This window comes from Pyxicephalus adspersus, chromosome 3 (assembly GCF_032062135.1).
Source record: "Pyxicephalus adspersus chromosome 3, UCB_Pads_2.0, whole genome shotgun sequence".
NCBI lineage: Eukaryota > Metazoa > Chordata > Amphibia > Anura > Pyxicephalidae > Pyxicephalus > Pyxicephalus adspersus.
In genome coordinates, this window is record NC_092860.1 from 117979667 (window position 1) to 118003197 (window position 23531).

At 38.4% G+C, this 23531-nt stretch overlaps 1 protein-coding gene across 4 annotated transcripts in view; it reads right to left on the reverse strand.

Annotated features, from left to right (window-relative positions):
- IRF2 (interferon regulatory factor 2) overlaps positions 1 to 22702 on the reverse strand; it is a 45150-nt gene extending 22448 nt beyond the window's left edge. Inside the window, exons 1-3 of one of the 4 annotated variants that reach the window (XM_072406126.1) lie at positions 22570 to 22692; positions 14755 to 14901; positions 6137 to 6247 (exon numbers count right to left, since the gene is read on the reverse strand). In XM_072406126.1, the coding sequence (XP_072262227.1) occupies positions 6137 to 6223 (87 nt within the window). In that variant the 5' untranslated portion in view covers positions 6224 to 6247; positions 14755 to 14901; positions 22570 to 22692. Of the gene's footprint in view, positions 1 to 6136; positions 6248 to 12377; positions 12401 to 14754; positions 14902 to 22299; positions 22488 to 22569 lie in introns of those variants that run through there. The other 3 variants (XM_072406127.1, XM_072406124.1, XM_072406123.1) reach the window with 3 other exon arrangements.
- Between the last annotated feature and the right edge of the window lie 829 nt (positions 22703 to 23531).

The window sequence follows — 23531 nt, forward strand, 5'->3', positions numbered from 1 at the left end:
AGAGCTACAAAATGCTTGGTTGCAATATGAGCATCAAGGTGCATTTTCTGCATAGCCATCTTTCTAACTTTCTGGAAAACCTTGGTGCAGTCAGTGATGAGCAAGGTGAACCATTTCACCAAGATTTGAAGGTCATGGAAGAACGGTATCAGGGTAAATGGGATGCACATATGATGGCTGACTATTGTTGGAGGGTCCGGCAGGATTGTCCTAACACTGATCACTCCAGAAAAAGCTATAGGCGTAAAAATGTAACCGCTTACCCGAATAATTTTTTATATGTTTTACTGTAAAAACAAATGTCATAGGGTAACAACAAATCCTTTGTATGAACAAAAGAAATTTTAATAAACAGTACATTCTAGTTATATATATATATATATATATATATATATATATGTATGTTTTTTGACAAAAATGGGGGGTATCCTGTATCGTAAAAAGTGGCTGTAATAGAACTGTAAAAAACTGGGTTAATTTCCGGATTCACCACCCAAAATTAGTAAAAAAAAAAAAAAAAACAAGTGTAAGATCTAACTCAATCTAACTCAATAAAAAATGCGTTCCCCAGTGTTATAGATTAAATTATTATTCCTTTGTGAACAAGTACAATTTTCCCTACTCTATGCAGGCGGATAAACCCCTCAAACTCAGGGGAATCCCCTAAATGCCATGGATTAATGTGGAAAAGCAGAGACAGCACTTCATTGTTTGCGAATTACAGTCCCTACCCTAGTTTATAGTGTATAATAGTGTAAGTGTATTAACAGGGCAAACAGCTTTTTTCTAGGTTTGGATAGGTTTGGAAAAAATTAGAACCCGTGCTGGTATATACTGCTATCTGTGGCCCTGTTAGGGGGATTTCCTTCACATTCCCTCTGGCTTTTTATTATTTATATCCTTCTATTATTGTAGAGTTCTCCAAACTTCCTGTCTGGTAAATTGTCAGCAGGATAGACAGAGACCTATATAGCTGCAAAAACCTGGCATGGATTTTAACTCTTCACTAGGCTACAGCTAAGGAAAAACATTTATAGGACATAAACTTTTGGTTTTGTTCCTTTGTGCATATGGAGCGATGCAAATATGTTTCCTTTTCTACTGTTAACATTAGCATCAGCCCACAAAGGAATGGTAAGCTACCAGCTGCAGAGATTTTCAATGGTTACAGGGTTTAAAACCTTCTTTATGTAATAACATATTGCAATAAAAAAATGCTCAATATTACAACATTAGACAGTGCAAAGTTTGTAGTGGTGCTTAAAAATGTAACATTTTTTGTTTTTGTTTTTTTTGAGTTGTGTTTTCACTTGGATCTACAAGCAAGAAAAACAGTGGAGGGGCTACAAACTTGGAATAGTCCACATATTGTCACCCTCCTTGTCCTTGAATACCTTAAATATCAGTGATTGGATATTTTTGTATGTAGGAAATAGCATTACATGGCATAATAAATACCATAAAATACTGTAGCAAAACTAAAACTTCTATGGAGCTCCATATGGTCTATGCAAATGTATCCCGCATCCTATTCAACCAACAAACATATCATTATTATGTGCATACATAGTGAAAGAGGTTTTCATAGCTGGTTTGAATACAGTCTGCAGTGGTTAAATCTGTAAACTTTAGATTACGAATAGAATGGTATAGGTGACTATGCCCAGCACTGCATTATTTAATATTAATACTCATACTAATATTAATTAGTATTAATTAATAAGTATTATTAATTAGTATTAAATAATATTAATACTCATACTAATATTAATACTCAACAAAATATACTCATACAGGGGGGCTTTGGATAGGGAAAATTACATTGAATGTGCACCTGTTGTCTTGCATTCCTAAATAGAGAACCAAATCACAAGCTGCTATATCATCATATCATAAATGAGTGTGCCGTTCAAGTATGATTAGAGCTTTAGTGCTTTTAGTAATAATTTATAATTTACATATTTTTCTGGTCTGGTTATCAATGAATCCAATTTATGGTGTCAGTGCAGTGCCCATTCTTAATACAAACACAACATGTGTTTATTGAGGTTAATTACTGTAGAATTGTTGGCATAAGCTGACCTATGGTACATTCTGATCTATGCCGTTCTTACGTCAAAATATTAATTAAATAGATAACAGCGCCGTATCTATACTGAAATGAACCTACGTTTCCCAGGTTTCTGCGATGGGAAGGAGGAATACGTTTTACTAAAAAAGGGATATATATATATATATATATATATATATATATTCTATACTTTAGACTGATAATCAGCAAAATTTTATGCAATACACTTTGATCTTCTAACAAATACGTGGAGTCTTTATCTGTTCATGGAATCTTTATCTGTTCGCTACCATGGCTGCAAAATGCTGTTTCTGGAGGTAGAAAATGAAAACAAACCTTTGACCTGCTGCCATGGCAACACCACTACTTTTATTCATACGCATGCAATATACAACACAGTCATTTACACGACCAGATTCAAGAAGGATAATTGCAGAGTAGAGCTAGATAACTAGATACATACTTACATTTACCCAAACTATTCCTAGTACTGTAATCTTACTTATGAGGCGAATCAGCGAGACTGAAGCTGTGTACACATGTAAGACTTTTCTCTTCAGGATCCTTTCCAACAACTAAAGACTAAAAGGTGCATGTACATACAGCGCCATTCTGCTCTATGGAGAAGGGAGGGAGAGAACGAATGAGCGGCACCTCACAGCGCTCTCTCCCCTTCACTTGCACTGCAGTCTTTCGTCGTTCACTGTCCATGAATCCATGAACAATGTCGGATGGCCGCTGTACACAAGTCATATTCTCGTCTAGTAATAGCCCTGAAGAGATCATTTGACAAGAATCATCTGACGTGTGTACGTAGCCTAATTGGCGCAGTCGCTGTTGACTTTTTGTATACATAGGCTCTGCCATTCTACCTTGGCCTTTAAACTAGTCAGTTACTGATCTGGAACAAGTAAGCAGCCAGTAAAATTAAATTCCTGCTGTTTCAGATAAGCTGTCGGCTTCACCTGGTCTATTTCCAGGATTTGTAATCTTTATCCTTCTTGATTGGCTAGGTCCCTTGTGTCAAATTTTACCTAAACAATTATCCAACTAGAATGTCCATGGTCAGTTTAAGAGAGATCTGCGTAAGTGCCATATACCTCCATTTATTTTCCCATCGTCTGAAAATTAATTAACCCCCTCTGCAATGTCTTGCCTGAGAAGAATATTACCAATACAGTGGGCCTGATTTATTAAAGCTCTCCAAGACTGGGAGGATGAGACTGGGGAAGAGAAACTTTAAACAGTAAAGCTGGGTGATATAGCTAACCTGGAATGGTTTTCTTTAAAGCCATTTGCTATTTTCTAGCAAATGTTTTGAAGCCTGGATCCAGATCCATTCCATGTTTGCTGGATCACCCAGCTTCACTAATGAAAGTTTATCGTCTCCAGTCTTGGAGAGCTTTAATAAATCAGGCTCAGGTAATGCGTAGATTTGGAATAAGTTGTATACATAATCAGTGTAAAGCTGTCTACAGACTGTTTCATTTAGGTGCAGCCCTCTTATTTTTTTTTAATTCAAACTTGGTTATACTATACATTTTGTTTGCATGGTTTTGCAACTGGTATTAAAAATGTATTTATTAATTTTTGCATCAGGGTCCAAGAGATTGTAGCTACACCTCTGCTACTGCACATTCATGTTACAGCTGGTGAAGATTCTATTTATACAGAAAGTAACAAATGTGACAGCTACTCAGCCCAGTACAAGCTTTGACTTGACAAACAACTCCACTGCTAGGGAAGTAAAGTTAATCATTATCTTTTTTTTTGCATTCACAGAGAATACTATTCCGCCTGAAGCTGAGAACAAAACAAATCTCACTAATCTCATCAATAGTAACATGCAGAAAAAACACATGATAAAGAAGAATCTAATTCACAATTTTTATTGACAGCAATTGCTAACAACCCCTACAAAAGTTATGTAAGCCTTTTACAACTCTTACTGACTCAAGAGGAAGTTACAACACATCTTAATTTGGCAACAGAATGAACATACCTTATGTATTTGTTCCAAAAAGAAAAAAAAAATTATGCAATGTACTTTTATAATAACGAGATATACAGGTGACTAAAATACTACAGTAATACCACTAATAAACAGTGGAACATAATAAATGAAGATTATGCTTCAGCTAAAGGTGACATGTAGATACACAAGATAACAAACATTTTAGACCACTGTAAATATATTTTTTCTATTATATTAATTATATATTAAATATTGGGAGGATTGGGGGATTGTTTTTATTTTGATGCTGCTCGTACCCTTCGCCGACCTTTTCTTACCAAGATACTCCCAAGTCAATATTAACTAAAAAAAAAGGCACTCAGGAGACGTGGGCCTGACAAAGATTTGCAAAATCAAGCGATTTGTTAAAATCACAAAGGGATAAAAAAAATAAAATCACACATGCACAATGAACACAAATTTTTAAAATTACATTTTTCTACTTTCACTGTAATACATATCGGGAAATTTCTCCAAATGTTTTAAAAAGATAGCATCACCATACAGATTAGGTAAATCTAGATGAACGATGGGAATGTAAAGCTACGTACACACTTCCAATTATTATCGTTGTTAAACGAACGACGAACGATCCTGCACGATATCTGCGAACGATCGTATAGCACCGATCCTGCACATACAGATAACGACACGATCGTTCGTAGATATTGTACACACAATAGATACGATCGTTTGAGCGATACAGGGAGTGACGTGCACGACAGGAAGTGAACGAACGTTCGTTCGTCACGCATGCTCAGACCATGGACGATCAACGAACGATCGTACACACGAACGATGGTCAACGATCGTCGTCCAATCCGATCCGCCGGTCCGGTCGTTCGTTTCCAACGACTTTCCTCGTTCGTCGACGTCGTTGGTTACTTTTTTTACGAACGATTTTTGCCCAATCGATCGTTCGTCGTTCTTTCGTCGTTCATTTTGAACGATAAAAATTGGAAGTGTGTACGCAGCTTTAGAGGAACAATCTCTCACATCCTATGGTTGTGTTATCTGAAGGCTTGAAGGTTTGCACCATTTCCAAACTTTTATCTAAAATCTTGGGACACATAATGAAACCATCCCCAACCCTGTATTGAACATTGATTTGAACGACTTTTCCTGCCAACTTTGTGCAATTAGTGCAGATATTCTAATAGATAAAAAAAAAAAAAAAAAAAGAAAAAAAAGATTTACAATAATGTGCCACTGGTAACAACAACAAGCTCACAACATTCCTACCTGCGGAATACAGTAAATGTACAATTCACTTGTACACAATCTGCTCCGGCCCTCTCCCCTCTTTATAGAATTATAGTGTTGTGTGTAAAGAGCTTTTTCATTTTCATGTCGCTGGAAATGATCATAAAATATCTAACATCTAGAAATAAAAGTTCAAGAAACATGACATCTGTACAGGGCTTCAGCTCTAGGAAGCATGGAATGATAAAACTACATCTACACCCCCCCCCCCTCCAACCTTACCTATGAACTTTATTTCTTCTTTATCTTTACACAGTCATCAAAGTATTGTACAATCAATGGAATAATCGAGTTGTTTACAATACTGGTATACAGTTCATATTCTGTTACAACCTTGACCATAGATGGGAACATTTAGCTAAATAAAGATCAGTCAGCAAAATCCCCAGCTGCTCAGAACGTCAATGAAACTGAAAAGTTCCTTACTGGTTACATGCACTACATTCACTAGTGTACAGGGGAGTCTGGTAGTAGGTTCCACTGAACTAGACTTGGATGTGGGCCATGGTCCGTCATTGTCCAAAAGGAGCAGGAAGCATTTAATGATACATAATCTGGTATCATGATAATAATGATGCAATGGAATGGTAGAGGCAGTGAAGAATTACACATTTAGGCAAATTAAAATCTACACAATAAAGGTTATCTTTTTGTTTCTCTCTTTATAGTGGAAAATTTCTCATTTTGTTCATGACTTAAACAGTGCCACAACATTCAGTAGTACTGGCTACCAGCAGGACAATAACAATGCTTGGGAAACACCCAACAGCAGTAATAATTAGTAGTACCTTATTAAGCCATTTCAATCCCGGTATACGATCCGCATTTATCTGTTCTTCTAACCACGGTCGCATCCGCATCCTTTCCACAGGCATTTTTCCCAGGTTCAAGGAATGACACTGCAAGAAGGATTTTATACCATATTACTTAAATTCAACAATAAAGTAACAAAGTGATACATTAACAAATAAAAAGATCACCAAATGAAACCATGTATGTCAAAGCGTTTAAAGGAAACATATTACTCGACAGTTTGCAGCAACGTAAAAACAAACTTTTTAATGTTTTGTTACCACGGAATAGCTGCAGCTTGAGAGATCATTTTAGGTAAGTGGTGTGCAACTCTTACACATGAAAAAACACGTACAAAATGGCTCCAAAACATAATACAAGACAATACAGACTATTATGATTGCACATTTTAATTGTAGAGAGGCTGCACCAAGGGATAAATCCCAGCAATAGAATCTCTGGGACCTCAGACTCAGATGAGTGTATTTTCCAGAATACCCGTTCCAATGATTACCCTCAATGTAACTAGTACATTCAAAAAGAATATAATGTTCCACAAGCACAAATACCAATAAATGTTTTATTTTATGAATAATATAATTCAGGTTTGCTGCCTTCCCCACAGTTCAGAGTGTTTTGTTTTACAGTAAATTTATAGATGTATAAATCATTGACTGGCCTTCTAATAGGACTTTGACACTTTCTTTAAAAATGTAACCAACACAGTCCTGAGTCAAAAACAGATCAAGCCAGGGAGAGAGATTTAGTGTAGATAATTATTTAAAACACTAATTAATTCTGGCAAAGTCCTTCAAATGTTTCTTCTCAACTAATAAAATAAATGTCAGCCTACAGCAAAATCAGAAATCTGCTTGTACCCAAATTGAAGAGTTTGTTGTTGACTCATCTAGCAACTGCATAAAATGCAATTCAGCCAAAACGGTGACATACACTTCTGCATTCTGCATGTTTAACCTCCACATTTTATTTTTTTTTATGAGGCAATAAACGCTATAAGCAAAATACTTTTAGTTCTATCTATAATCAGCAATGTAGACCTATAAGCAAGTGCACATTATGAGGTTTGGTTTAATGAAAAATAATATTAATATACTATTCTAAAGTAAAACTCTACATGCTTGCGGCTTCCACAAAACAACTGGCAATGGGTCAGGAAGTTACACAAAGGAAGTTAGCACAGATCAGTGATGGCTTGTGTTGATATCACCAGCCAAGGAGGCATAGTTGGAGCCTTTTTCTGTTAGGGAGGGGAAGTTGTTTTAAAAAATGAAAATTGATTCCCCCGACATTCAAAGATCTTTTATAGTAAATACCTTTAAAGAGTTAAAAAAAACAATTTTATTTCTGTAATTATTGTAAGTTTTGTCATTTTAAACATGTTTTATTGAGAAATTGCCTAATAATCTCTCTGTAACATTCAGAAATAAGAGAATTCTGGGAAGAAGTGAAGACTTGGCAGGGGTATAGCCATCTCTTTTCAGTCTGGTGTGTGAATCACTGAGAGAGCACATTCCAAACACAGCCATAAAAATGCTGGACTGACACAGCCATCCATATATACCCAACAGGAATAGAACTCAGGAGGAATAAAATTCTGCACAAGCAACCTAAACTAAAAAAAAAAACAACAGCACAGTACTAGTCATTGGAAATATTGTTTTCCAATTTGTTTTAGTAGAAAATAAACTAAAATGCATCAATGTGAGGTTAATGGAAAGGATCATTATTTCCCAGATAGAGCTTTGACATACAACTATAGAAGACAATGTTTTTTCATTATATATCTTATAATAACAGAAATGTAAAAAACATATAAGATCAAGTTCACTCATATGTGCTGCAACATATATATATGTGCCCTGTGTTTCTGCGTTATGGCAGCAAATATGAATATATAAATAACTGATTGTGGGTTAATATTATTATTATTATTATTATTATTAATAAACAGGATTTATATAGTGCCTACATATTACTGAGCACTGTACATTAAATAGGGGTTGCAAATGACAAACGAATACAGACAGTGATACAGAAGGAGAGGACCCTGCCGCAAAGAACTTACAAGTTTGAAAAAATGGGTTTTGAGTGCTCTTTTAAATGAGCAGAAAGTAGGAGCAAGCCGAATAGGACAGGGAAAACAGTTCCAGAGAATTGGGGCAGCTCTAGAAAAGTCTTGTATCCATGCGTATGATGAGGTTATGAGTGAAGAAGTCAGTTGTAGGTCATCCGAGAAGGAGAGAGAGCGGCTGGGGGTGTATTTTTTTTTTACCAGGTCAGAAATGTAAAGGGGACAAGAACTGTGGAGAGATTTGAAGGCAAAGCAGAGGACCTTAAATTTGATTCTAGGGTGAAATGGAAGCCAGTGTAGAGATCTGCAAAGATATGCACTTTTTTAACCTACTGATTGTGGGTTCAAAAAAAGTATTTTTTCTTAAAAATTAAACACTGTCATCTGTCCTTTTCACAGCTGTAAAGAGAAATGCATGCTGGGATATTTCAGCGATGGAGCTCCCACCCACTACACTGTTTGTGGCAAGCTGGAGAACTCCTGCTGGCTGCAGGAACTGAAGGTAGGTGGAGTCACGTGACCGGGGTCAGGGGTCATGTGATCAACAAAGTTCAGGGTGAAATAGAAGTTGGGTGGATTCGGGTGATAAGAATAGAGTTTAGGAGTGGGGTAGTGGGCGCAGTCAGGTGATTGGCCCTGTAAAGCTTTCTCCTACCAGAGGAATAGGGTGCAGGGTAAGAGCAGAAGTACTGTACCAGCCTTGCCCTTTATGATTCTTTTGCCAGGAACAGTAAAGGCTACTTTCACAGAGGAATAGCAGAGAGGAGCAGATTGCAGGAAGGGCAGAGGGATTTTAATCCTGGTACAGGACTATGTATCTGAAAGGCATTTGGGGAGGATCAGGCAGCCTATTCTTCCTAGGGTGCTCTTTAAAATAATAGGCATATCAGGACATCCAAACCTGACAAATTAAGCAGAACTTTGGGTATACAGTATTTCAGAGCTAATAAAAAATGCTAGTTTTGTTCCTAGAAAGCTGGAGAAATCTTTTCAAAGCTGATAAAATATGGCTGTGTAAGCAGATATTTTCTGTTTAATTCTGTGAAACCAGAGCTTTTAGGGGTGATAAAATTATAAAGTAACTTACTTCAATGTTTCTTTTAAGATAACAGAAGATCAAAGTTCTATTTCAGGAGCAGCACTTGTTTTCTTTGGAGGAACTGACTAACTGTGTTGCTGATTACAGCAAAAGTTGCTGACAATAAGAGTGGGCAGATTTTAATTTCTGATCCAATAATACAACTGGATCTGGGTTCTGATCAGCTGTGAAAAAACAAATATGTTGGTAAATCCTAATCTGGGAAAAATGATTGGCAGGGTAAACTCTTGTTCACATGTAAAGTTTTTTCTGAATTCAGACTGATCAACTATTAATAAAAATTCATACTAGTGTACAAAACTGTTAACATATCTGCTTGCGTTCTATAAGCCACAGAGGCTATCTGACCAAAGAACAATGGTGGACTAGTTTATAGAATAATGCTAAACCTGCTAAAACTACAGCTACCATTCCCATTTTGTTGTACTTCCTGACTGGGCTTGTACTTCTGCCAACTTTGACTTGTGTGTGGGCAATCTAGCCTATGACAGTAAGTGGGGCAAAAATGAGACTTGACAAGAGAAAGGCAGAACGTGGTATGGTTTGCCAGTGACTCTCACACCCGTTACATGCACCTGTCAGGCTGTAGTATGCTGCAGATGCGAGGGTGGCAATGTAGCCATTTAAATAGATAATAAAAGTTGTAAGCAGGCAGGATAGCTGAAGTATACTGAGCTGTGTCTGCTCAGTGTTGACTGCTGGTAATGAATGAACTCCTTGCATATGTGCAAGAGTTATGCTCTTCCGGCCTCGCCAATCAAGATTGGGGACCCAGAAGAAGACCGGATGAGGGTGAAGGTATCTGGACAGGAGACAGGACAGGGAGTGTAATAAAAAAAACTGCAACCAGACATGCAAGTTTATTTTCATGCAGAAGGTACATTGCCTGTCCCCTCTTCAAATAAAGGACCGGACCGGTGGCAGTTTTTTATTTTTAAGGTCTAGTTACACTTTTAAGGCAAGTTTCATAATAAGGACCATGTTTACTAGATCATTAACGTACACTATCTGATTTTTAGAACACAATGCTACTGAATCCTAATATTTGTTTCACCTTTGACCCTGCAAGATATTCTGGGAAAATGACTTGTTAGTGGTGGACTGTTTTGTGACACACTGCTAGGAAGTTATGCATCATTGCCAATTCTCCCAAAGGTTTGTACAATTTGCCAGAACCCCTAGGACAAGTTCGATATTTGATTATTCAGAAAAAGAGTTTCCAAACTTCAATAACCTTCATGGACTCATAAAGTGATGTATCCAAGCAAGTTGCTGACTAAACAGTCTTTTTTCAAAATGTTAATCTAAAATGTCATTACAAACTAATAGTATAAGAATAAAAATAAGGTTTCAATCAATTTCAATTGAAGCTAACCACTATTTATTTCTAAAAATAATTCTAAGTAGAAATCTCCAGGTCAAATGCATAAAGATGCATCTGTGAAAAAATTGAACCATAAATGCATATGGGAAATTCTAAACATGTGTTCACAAAACACAAACATGACATAAATTTTAAGTAGCTCAAACAACCATTTTTACCAGTAACTACCCACTGGGGGAATCTATCCTCTCACAGGAACATTTTAGATATGCCTGGGGAAAAAATTACCTTCTCAAAGGTCCAATGCAACCAAAGCTGCACATTTTTTATCTCAAGTTCACAATCCAGCTACAGGGTCTGAGTTTATGTGTCATGATTACTGTACATCCAATGTTAATGCAGGATCTGTGAAAGTTCCTGGCAATGGTGCACTGTGAATAACTCCTATTAGCTGCATCTGCAGTACATTATTACATCCACAAAAATTATTTTAGTCCCAGCTGTAAAACTCACCATAAATTGGCAAACATTGAGACAAAAATTATTTAATTAGTGGCAATGTACATGGCTACTGATTGAATCTGAGTGATTTCTACCAACAACTCTTGATATATATATATATATATATATATATATATGAATATTTTTGTCTTATCAAAGAATACCCAATGAAGCATAAATACCTTTCAGAATTTTGTTTTAAAGCTGTGCTGTTATCCTTATTATATACTGAGTGAATAACACTGTAAGAAAGCTCAAGTCCTGATTTTATTTGCTAGATTATTGTTCCAGAGACTGTGTAGAAAATCAAGTATAACCATGGTAGCCATGTTGCATGCACCTATAACAAGTCTCCATTTGTAGCCTCTATATTTGTATTCCGACAGGTTCCCTTTTCACCCTTTTTTATCCTAGAATAAGCAGGAGGTGAGAAGTTGACATCTTTTCTAATGACTAACTAGAGCATCCAAATGATACAACTGATGTAAAAATCTGCAGTACAAACAGCTCAGATGTGTTCCCACCCTAGTAAAACAGAGAGAAGTTATTTTACTATCAGCTAGCCAGGCAGTTCACTTCTTACCACTGTAAAGGCAATGTTCTTTTTTTACACTGACTTCACACAATTCTGTTGGGACTTGCAATCTTCTAAAAGTGATGCAAGTTCAAACACACACAGCACTGTAAACCGAAATTAGCTGGGCAGGACTAAACAACGCTACATTAACCCTTTTCCTGTCACATGGGCCTCAGATAGGAACACCTATGGTTTCGTTTTTCACAGCTCTCAAACACTTTTGTTTCTCTCTAAAGAGTGATAAATATATTTAAAGATGATATTTAGTACTACTTTACAACAAACAGATTGTGACTGTATATTGGTAAATAAGCCCAATTGTACCCAGAAATTTAGGCTCACTTAAATCACTTACCTACCTGTAATTCAAACCAAAAACTCTTAGTTTGCATATTTTGTATAATCAGAAGGGCGACAACACCTCATTACAGTTAGGAAATGCAAAGGTGTCACCTTCTGAATATTACCTGTGATAATCAAGGAAGAGAAGCAGCCTGATAGTCTGGTTTGTACATTTACTTCCAGTAAAATTTCACAGAGTAAGGCTGCGTACACACCTCAGATTTTTGTCGTTTGAAAGGATCTTACACGATCCTTTCCAACGAGAAAAGACTGAAAGATACACGAATGAGCGCTGTACATACATGGCCGTTCTGCTCTATGGAGAGGAGGGGGGAGAATGAGTGAACAGCACCCCGTTGCGCTGTCTTGCCTTCACTTTTTGTGATCGTTCCCCATTCGAGGATCCGCCAGGAGGGATACATGAACGATGCCAAACAAGCACTGTAGTTACATCGCAATCGTCACCTCAGAGGAGATTATCGGACGAGAATCATCTGATGTGTGTACATAGCCTAAGGATGACAACTCTGCAACACAAAAAAAGACTGAAGACTGAAACTGGAAAGATTCCAGTTTTTCTGGAGTTCAGCTTAAAACAAATGTATTACATTTCAAAGATAATGTCCTTATGTAACCTAATACAGTTCACAGTGCAGGCATGTGATAAGCTCTGGAGGCCAACCCATGACTAGATGTGTTGTACATGGAATGATATTTTCATTTTGCAAGGAAAAGTCCTTACTACAGCAAATCTGTGCCCCTATCAGCTGTTTTTTTTCATTTATATTACCTGGCTTGGGAATACAGCCCATTAGATTTTTTAATCAAGCCCATCAGATCATTGGGATAAAACTATCCACTAAAAAAAAAAAAAGGTGACCAATAACACTGTTGTCACTGAAATTGAATGTAAATTTTATTTTACTTTTAGGTAATGGCCTTTCAAATAATTTACATCAGAGTTCATACACAAACACTCACTATCCATTCATACTGGCGTGGCCCATCAGTCATATTTTTTAACTCGTTGTGGCCCCTGAGCCAAAAAATTTGCCCACCCCGGTCTAGATATACAGCAAATTATTGCGGGAATGTCAAAAGATTCTGGGTTTTTTCATACCATGTACTTTTATTTCTAATCCTAAAAGCATGCACAAATAGAGCAACCGTTATATAGGCAGCCATGTAAAATCTAAGCACACCTAACTCATCAACAAAACATTAGATCTTCATTCAAAAAGTGCCTTCAGACTAAACACATACAATTAACACAACAAATGACAAATGTGTTTTTGTTTCTATATAATTTATTTTAGGTAATGTTGGGGTGAAGACCTCATGTTTATTTGAAGAACTCACTGAAGTGTATATGACAGTATATACTGCACACATATCCGTACACATACAATATATACACTGCTACACATACAGCATAAGGAGCACACATACATTCATATTCAGACCTGCATTGCAAGTTAGGATACCAAGGGCCACCCACAACTAGTATCACTGAAAAACTAAAGTGCCAGCTGCAGAAAGAGGGATGGGAGGGCAAGGGATAAGGTACATAAAATGCTTATTATTACCCCTCTCTAGAGAAAACAAACTAAAGAATGGATCTTGATTACCTGCGGAGACAACAAATTGTGCTTGGAAAAGTGGAATAAGCAGAAAGGTAGATACAGTTGACACACATGCTTTTAACTACTGACCATGCAGCAATGAATTTTAGTTGATATTGGTAAAAGATTTGATCATTTCTCTGTTCCCTGAACAGTTACCAAGCCATTTCTTCAAACTCTTTAACGAGACAGTGGTCATATCAAGAAGTTTTTCTTGATAGCATCGTTCTAAAAGCAAATGGTCACATCAAGTGACTGTATCTCATGCTCAAGGAATGCAATCTAAGAATTAGCCCTTTAAAAATTGGCTTCAGGTCTCACTATGGGTGCTGATCCAATTGGACCTCTGTTTAGCACATGATATTACTGCACATCATCTCCTTGCATGGATACGTTTCATTTAGGAATCCAGATGAAGTTATTGCAGGCTCCTCAATTTGAAATGTCAGTAATAAGTCTTGTGTATTGTATCTGGATTGCTGAATAAGGAGCCCCATTGCAAGGTGATGAAAAGTGGATTGTTCCCACTAAAAGAAAGTGTTTTGCCTTGCGTTATACTGTAACATATCACTTGCTTGGATGACCCCTGTCATTACATAGAAACATCCATGGAATTGGGAAAGGCACAAAAACAAACAAAAATGCATGCAGCAGTGCACTGATAAAATGTGCAACACACAAGTGCCAACATCAGGCATTGCTCTCTATTTAACATCCCATGTCCTTGCATATCAAACGCAGTTTGAACCACACTGTGTTGTACATAATGGGAACAAGGCCTTACAGAATAGTTAGCTGTGCTGCAGGCACATTTTTGCCAGTTTATCCAAAGTAAGCAAACGCAATCAATGTTTTACAAGCCTTGGCTGGTAGAGTCTACGTGTACATCACACGTAAACAGAGACTGTCATTCACAAATTGTGAGCACCTTTTTTTAACCTCTTTATTTTTATTTGTTCATTCCTAAGTGCACTGCAAACAATCAGAATTCACTTTACTTATGGCTGTGTTTGTAAATCTCAAACAAGGAATGCTTTCATTTTTGTGTTGTACATACATGATGAAAAAATTGTTTCTTTCCTGTGATGACATTTGCAATAGTCTGCTACAGACAAATATATTTTTCCACCAAACAAGATATTCTGAGCTTGTCACATGGCAAATCATCACACCAGGAGTGTCAGCTATTCACGGAGTTGAGGCTCTAAACAAAATAAAGAGTAAAAGGTGAAGAAACTTAAGAAATGTCAGATGAGACTGTTTAATACAATGTGTGCACATACACGTGTTTACTGTCTTAGAGCAATTCGAAAAATGTTTCCAACGTTCTTCTACTTCCTGCTTCCTCTACTTCCTATTTCACATTCTAATAATAGAGTATGTGTGTTAGTTTCTGTTCTGAAAAAAAAAGATGTTCTGTACTGGCAGATATACTGAAAGCTGAACTAAGCACATCAGTGTATCTGTATAAACACTGCCTGCCTCTCCTATTTTAGATTTCAGATATCTGGATATATCAGGATCTTACTAATAAAAGTTGAGCGCAAAGAATTACAACCACTTACACTGTGACCCCAACCCACATGATAGCGAAATATAGACAGAGACCTGAAACCACACACTGGGCATATTATTAAAGTGGAGTGAACAATCAGATTCCACTAAAGTTTCATTTACACTGTGGAAATGTGTTACAATAGGGCAGTCTATTCATTTGAACAGGACGTCCAACGTACCTCAATGGCCCAAAAAAAAAAAAAAAAAAACCTGATGAGTTTTAGGGATTGCAATGACATTTCATGCAAGGTGATTTGAGGTGCAATTCAGATGCAAATAGATCCATGTTGCACAAATATATGAAACATATTTCAGAAGCACAATAATGGAAATGGCAAAGACTAGAGGCTTTCTTCATTTTTCTTTGATCAATTTTACAGTACAACCTGTAAATACCAATATTCACAGATATTTTGGAATGAAAGTGTCAGATACGCATTGCACATGAGCCGACTTGGTAAAACACTCTGTCTTTACATACTCTAACAACTGAACACTAAAACTTTCTGTATTCAGCTTTAAAGTCCCTACTCAAGTTATGGAGGATTAGAACTCAACTTTCCTATTGTTGTTTGTGTCCCTGTTAAGAAGAGACATTTTCACTTCCAGTTTATTTCACAAAACAGGAAGTGGTTGAAAATCTTCCCACTTCCTGACTGATAGGTATCAGACCAAATGTGTGAAGAAACCCCTCAACAAGTAAACAGGCAGCAATGAATTTATTTGTTTTCCTTTAGTAGAGTGAGAAGCCTTCATATTGGTATCTCATGTTGTATTTTATCACTCTACTAATCTTAGTACATATGTAATATTTAGTAATGACACTCAGAAGTATACCAACAGGGAATCAATTATAATTTAATCCATATATTTTTATTAGGTTGCTATTGCTCAGCTTTGATCATGCTTGCTGATGGTTTGAGATATTCTACACATTATTATCCCAAAATAAGGATGTATATCACTTCAGTCTTTGGTTTTTATTCTAACTTTACTAGCTGCATGATTGCTTGTGTTCAGTGGGTTGTAACACATTGAAGCCAGAGATAGAAAAGCTACCAGCATTTTTAGAAGTCCTGACAGGCAGGATTATTTTTAAAGGCAGAAGAGACTATTAAGTCTAAATATACATGTAAAGGTTACAGAACTAAGCTCGTGTTGGTGGGGACAAACTTTTGCCGTAATTAGTAAGTGCCCAGCATACTTGCCAATTATGGCACACATTCACCTTTTTTTGAAACACCTTGTAGCAAATGACAGGGGTCTAGGTCCCCCAAAGTTGCTATCTCTGCTGTTGTGTCCACAGGGATCCTCTTTGGCCATTGGGAAGCCACTGATGATGTTATGTGCAGGAATCACAATGCTCCAGGCATCTACGTCTATTCTTGGTGGTGCCGAGAATAGAGCCGGGCTCTACATGCATGGCACATGTGCAAAAGAAACAAAAAGCCCACAGGAGCCAGGGAAAAGGCTGATGGCAAAGGACACAGAAATTTCTTTACTATCAACAACCTACTTCCTGGTGGTTTTTTTGTATTTTGAGATTGCTTCTGTTTTATTTAGCACAGCTCAGAAAAAACACTAATATTGTCCTATAGCCATTAACCACATTCATGCCTGAACTGGAAGTGATGGAAAGTTGCTGGCAGATGCTACATAATACATACAGCTCTAATTACAGAAACAATGATGAAGGCTCATAATGTCTATGAAGAAAAATGACAATTGACAGGATTCAAAATCTTGGAATTTGTATGAAGGCACATAAAAAAACTGCAGCAAAGCTGTACAGACTCAGAAGCAAGGCTGCTGGACCTGTTTTCCAGTGTTGTAAACTTCATTGGTAAGCCATTCATCCACACATTCCTCAGTGCTCACTGCCTGGGTGTGTCAGTCATTCCTACTCTATTCCTTGCTCCTCATTCACAAGGACTGGTCACAGTCATAAAATATAGAGAAATATAAAAAAGACAAATACTCATGGTATGAATGGCAGTAACACATAGAAACACATTCACATTCTGATTAGATAAGAAGGGTTTACAAAGTTGGGTAAACATAATCTTTAAAAAAACACAATGTACCCTAGTCTATATTGGATGGCAATGAATGTTTGACAAAGGAGGGAAATTGGTTTATTTGCTGCTGTACTATGAATGGAGGAGGTGAAACACCTGTACACCCAGAATGAACAGTCTCCTTACATACAAATATTCACATACAAAGCATCAGTCAATGTTGCAATGGACACTCCATCTATTGTCAGCTGATATGTGGAGGGTTGGGGTGCTGTACAAAAAGTTACAACAAGCATGAATCCACATAAACATACATGGAAAAAGCAAACCAAACCAGATATTGGTAAAGGACATATACTGATCGCCAGGCAAACAGCGAAATGCACAATTACATAAACAGGGGATGTATTATTATTGTAAAATTACTATTATATAGCTCCAACATATTATGCAAGCGCTGTAAATTAAATAGGGGTAGCAAATGAAGGATACAGACTGACACAGGAGGAGGAGAGGACCTTGTCCCTAAAAGCATCACCTGCTAATGTTTGTAATTTTTTTTTTCATGCAATTCTGGGATTGAGACATTTCTGCCAAACCAGACAAATATAACTACTTTCTATGTTATAGTTCTAAACTTTATAAGGGATACAGAGTTCTCCCTCAATCCCTAGCCTGCTCTTGGGACAGTGAAAGAATAAAAAGAAGGATGAGGTCCTGGGAACTTACTTTTTGGTCTTGGGGAACCCCGGCTATATTTACTACATCCACAGCTCACAGTACATGGTGATCAGTGGAAAGAATGTCTCTTACATTGCTGGCCTGTGGGAAGAATATCACCTTTACAGATAGCCAAAAAGATCATTGGTGTTAGATAAACTGACATAAGAGGTCCAAAGTGCTCATTGTTTAAAGTGGACCTAAAATCAAATTTTTTTCTTTATAATAAAGGGTAGACAACCCTTTTATTTAAAGTAATTTTTTTTAAGTGCAACACAAAAAAATAGGGTGCAGCACCTTCCCTTTTTGTCTAGATTGCCACAGATGCAGAGCGGAAGCCTCCTGGGATACCAGTCAAGGATCTCTGGGGGCTCTTGGCCGCCTCTTCTGTGCATGCCCTAATATCTGTCATGTGCAGAAAGAGCCCTTTCACCAATGGGAAAAAAAAATGACCAATCTCACACATGCACAGTGTGAGATCAGGTGACACGTGAAGAAGAATCTGGAAGAAGGAAGATGTCAGTACCCGGCAAAGACAGATACCGAGACGATGTGGGACCCAAAATGAAGAAACCTCCTGATGGTTCTGGGGTATTAAAAGGTACATGTTTTATTTTTTTAATTTTGGGTTTAGTTCCGCTTAAGGAACCTCTGGAAGTAGCCTAGTAGGGAAACATTGATCCAGTGTGTGTGTGTGTGTGTGTGTGTGTGTGTACATTTAAAATCAGCACTGAAAATACACTTTTTCTTCCCAATGTATGGTTAGGAATCAATGGCACCACATTGCCTTAACAATTGTACAATGTATTACTAAATACAAAGTTTCACTGACTTGTGTCCTGGTTTAAAGCATACCTAACCTCAGAATTTTCACTTTTCATAAAAGGATAGAAAACTCTTTTATGTAAGTTAAAAATGCTGTTTTTGCAGCATATGCATTGCGGAGGAGAGAGATTTCTCTTCAGGGAGCGTTCATGGTGGGGGGGGGAGCCATTAGGGGGGGACTCGAGAGAGAGTCCGGCATAGTGTGCGCCTGTCTACCCCTGAAATGGCTTAGTAGCCAAAAAAGTTTGCTGACCTCTGGCCTAGGCGATCGAGAATGAATAGGAGCGCAAAGCCTCCCCAGATACCTACGTCACGTATCCCGGGAGGCTCTTGGGTGCTCCTTCTGCGCATGCCCAAGTAAGGAGCCTTTTCGCGCAAATAGATCGGCAAATTTTTTCATCCTACATCACCAGATCTCGCGCCTGGGTTGGGTGACGTAGGATGAAGAACCAGGAAGAAGAGAAGAAGATGGCGGCGTCCGAAGCGCCGACCCAAAGACGGATGCTGGGACGACGCGGGACCAGATGCAAGACACCCCCGGATGGATGGCCGTTTTTTGGCCGTTCTGAGTTTGGTTCCTCTTTAAGTATATCACAGAAACTGATTCGATGAATCAGTTTAAGGCACTATATAAATCCTGTTTAATAATAATCTATATGGATGATGAATCCAGCATGTTAGATGATTTGATGTTAGTATTTTCCCATGCAGTGTTTATTACTTCTATAAGGTCTATCTCTTTCTCATGACATATGTATCCAGTCTGTAACACATTCTCCCCATGCACACAATGTTACAGTACTGAACACCACACCAAGACATGTCAGGCTTGTTCTAATGAGGAGCATAAAGCATTGCCTATAGAATTGAAAGGCGGAAGCCAGCATGTTCCTGTATTGGACTACAGCAATGGAGTCCCAGGCAGCCATCCCCAGCCTGCACTCCCTTCCCCCGCTGCTTGTTAGAAGTTGCCAGCAATACAGTCCTTCCTCCTCACTGACGTGTTAACAAACAATGTGACTGGCTAATCGTCTCTCAACCAAGCGCTGTGATAGGTCAGTCCTGAAATCAATCAGCAAAACTTACTTGACTGAAAGGAGAGAAGCTTTGAAGCGGGTTAACCCTTGCACTGTCTGCTGACTGCAGCAAACCGGGCTTGTCAGGCCGGCAGGCTGAGCACAGCTTTACCAGCACAGTTCAGGCTGGGGCCTGCAGGAGAATTTCTCTATTTGCTTAGGAAAAACTTGCCAATGTTTACTGGTTGTGTGCAATGTGCGCGGCCATGTCTGGGCCCCGACAATTCTGGCTCAGGAGATTAGCTGTGAAATGGAAACCTTGCACACACAAGTGCTGTGATACTGGATATGGGCAGGCGGTGTCACAACAAATTTAGGCCGTCGGTAAATCCTCTTATATAACCAACTCAAAAACTATTTAGCTCAGGGATATCTGAGATCCAAGCTGGGAGGCCTAGTATAGCGAGCAATCCCAGAAAAATCCCCCCCAGTCTCCAAACATTGGTAAACAGAGCCAGCAAACACCCAAATCTGCTCCAGCATCACCACACTAAATTCCCAGCAAGATCACTGACTGCATGGAGTTTGTGTGTTCTCCCTCCATCTGCATGGATGGTTTCTCTTTCCACTCACAACCAGTTCCTAGTTTCAATTACCACTTTAGAAGAACAGCTGGACATCTAATTCCATGTTAAATCCCAGGATACAGATGGTTGTCCTGGTGCTGGACTCACCGCAGATCAGCGATTCCCAACCAGGGTTCCTCTGGGGGTCCATGATCAATGAGTTTGTGACTCCAAAATCAGATTAATTGACACCAATAATCTTTTGTCTATCTGTAAGAGTAACATTCCTCCCACTGGTCAGCAATGTAAGAGGAATTCTTCCTACTGACCACCACACTAATGTACTGTGATCTGTGGAGATAGTAATTATAGAGAGGAAGACCTGAAAGTTATTTCAAGAGTCCTCCAATGGCAAAAAAGGTTGAGAATGTCTACAGCAGACTATCTATATTAATGCAATAAAATATCCGTCTAGGTACTTCGAGGACCCATTCACACATGTGAACCCCACACATTCCCTGCAAGGCTTCCATTGGCAGTGCCGTCATTGTGCACTGGTCTGCCCTATTGCATTGCAACATAGGGCATAACAACGGATCACTAAAGTATAAATCCACCTATAAATCAGTATCTGTTCAAGATGCCCATGTCAGTAAACCAGCCAATAAAGACACCTAGGTATACCAGACAGATCTGCAGACATGGCCTGACCACCCATAGACACCTGTGCCCCACTATGCTTTCTATGGACCAACAACTTTGTGTAACATTGTATTATTATTCCTCAAACCGCCTGAGCCAGAAAAGTCTGCACAATTGTGTCCAATAATACCAGCTCACGTCTATGGTAGGGGTACCTCAACAGCAGGCTGCCATGCTGGTAATACCACAAATAAAGTCCTAATCACAATGATGTATTTATTACACACATCAACACAATCACACACACGTTAGCCATCATTTAAATGGTTCTGGCCCACATCTGTACAATATGTTGTTACGCAAGTCCCTTGTTTTGATACATCAGCATGTGTTACATTGCTGATCAATGAACTTAGCAACCCATGAACACCCATGATTGTTGACAGCGTAATGAAAGCACACAAATCCATGTGTATCCAGACTAAAGGTATATTTTACAGAATAGGTGCAGAGTTCACATATCTGTGTTCACTTTGCAGAACGTCCTTACTGAGATCACAAACAGACCCGCAACCAGCTAACACACACGTACGGCCATAGATATTCACTTCTTATCAATGTTAGATTCTGTAAGGTGCCTTTGCCAGTAACAGGCTCTTTACCATACGTTGCTGCATCAAAAAAATGCACAATAGCGAATCTATGGATTTTGTGGCATTGGTGACCAGATCCAGAACCCCTTGGCCACATATCTATAGGGTGCACAGAAGTACACAACCTGTACATTGTGTGAAACTAGGGGGGAATTCTGCAGACATTTGCTGCACAATCATCCAACTTTCCTGGGCCATATGGGAACATTTTAGGAAAAAACAAAGCATTTTTAGAATAGGTGACACTACATGTTGTATATAAGAGATCCATCACTGATCTTGTACTGCATATTGTCAGGTATTGTACCACACAACATCTGCTGAACTATACAACCACAGAATGCAGTGTGCTGACCCTGCAGATGGTGCAGTAAGTACCCACACAAAGCAATGGCAATATGATTTCTCCCCATTACCAGCTCTGATTCCTGCCTGGCACATGATTGTGATGAGATGTCAGTGCTGCACACATCACACACACTGATATCAGAGATCTTTGGGAGGCTGTATATATAGCAGCTGGTAGATGAGATCTGGGGGCCATGAAAACACCGACACACAGCAATGCCACCAATCTTCCTAAAAAGGCCATGCAGTGCAGTTACCTGGCCGATCCATGCTCGGAGGAGCTGGCATGACGATCAGCTTTCTCATTCTGACAGCCGATCAGCAAATCCAAAAGCGAAATTAAAACTTCACCTTCCTAATACCGTTTTGTTTTTCTCGTGCTTCTGACATTTATTTGGTAATTGCCTGGCGCTGCTTCCTGTAATTGTATGAAATGTGCCCGCAGCTGGAAATTAAAAGCAGCATGGTATTCGGATCGCCCGATCCATCGGCCAGACAGGTCGGTGAGCTACGCTTAAGTTACTTACCAATAGTAAATGATCGCCGGATCAAAACTAAAACTGACGGCTCCAGATCGAAAGCAAAACAAGGAGAGGAAAGTGAGAGAGCTGAGCAGAGATCCCCCTCCCAGGATTTGTTTGTTTCGTGTTTGCTCAGCAGCACAAGGACAGGGAGGGGAGCCTGGCGCGCCGCTGCCTTCTCATTGGTGGGGCCGCCCCCTGCCTCAGCCACTCGCAGCACAAGGCAATTTCATTTTCACTTCCCTATACCAGCAAGACAGAGGCAGCTCAGCATGCCAGGGGCCAGGGCTCTGCTGTGCTCACTACACTGCCTTACATTGTCACACAAATTATCACAAATTCAACGTGCAGGACACTTTTATGATTCACAATTCAATATATCAAATATGCACATAAATATGATTTTTATCCTCCTTTAACCTCCTAGCAGTCTAATTCTGTGCAAATTTCCATGCAAACAGCGGTACAATTTTTATGCATACATTTTTCATTGTAGGCTGTAATTCTTAGGCATAACACCGATATTTAATACATTTAATGATAAACGTTAAATACCAAAACACAAAAATCTGTTAATAAACAAAATATTTAAACATGTAAGTGTACAGTAGCATGTATATTATATATATATAATATAAAGATACATATATGAATATTTCTTTGTATTGGACTCAATACAGCTATTTTGTATTGCATCCAATACAAGTCCACCCTGAGTCACACTCCGAGTCACACTCAGGAATACCGCTAGGGGGTTAATAATTCATCAATCACAACTCACAAGGTGGTCACAAATAGATTGACCCCCCGTTCGATTTTAATAAAAACGCTGGTGCGGCGTAAAATGGATATGATTTTTTTGCATCAAAATCTATTTTACATTGTAGGCCTATAATTCTTAGGCATACCTCACCGAAATATGTCCAATATTTAATACATTTGATAATAAACTTTATATAAAAAAAAAA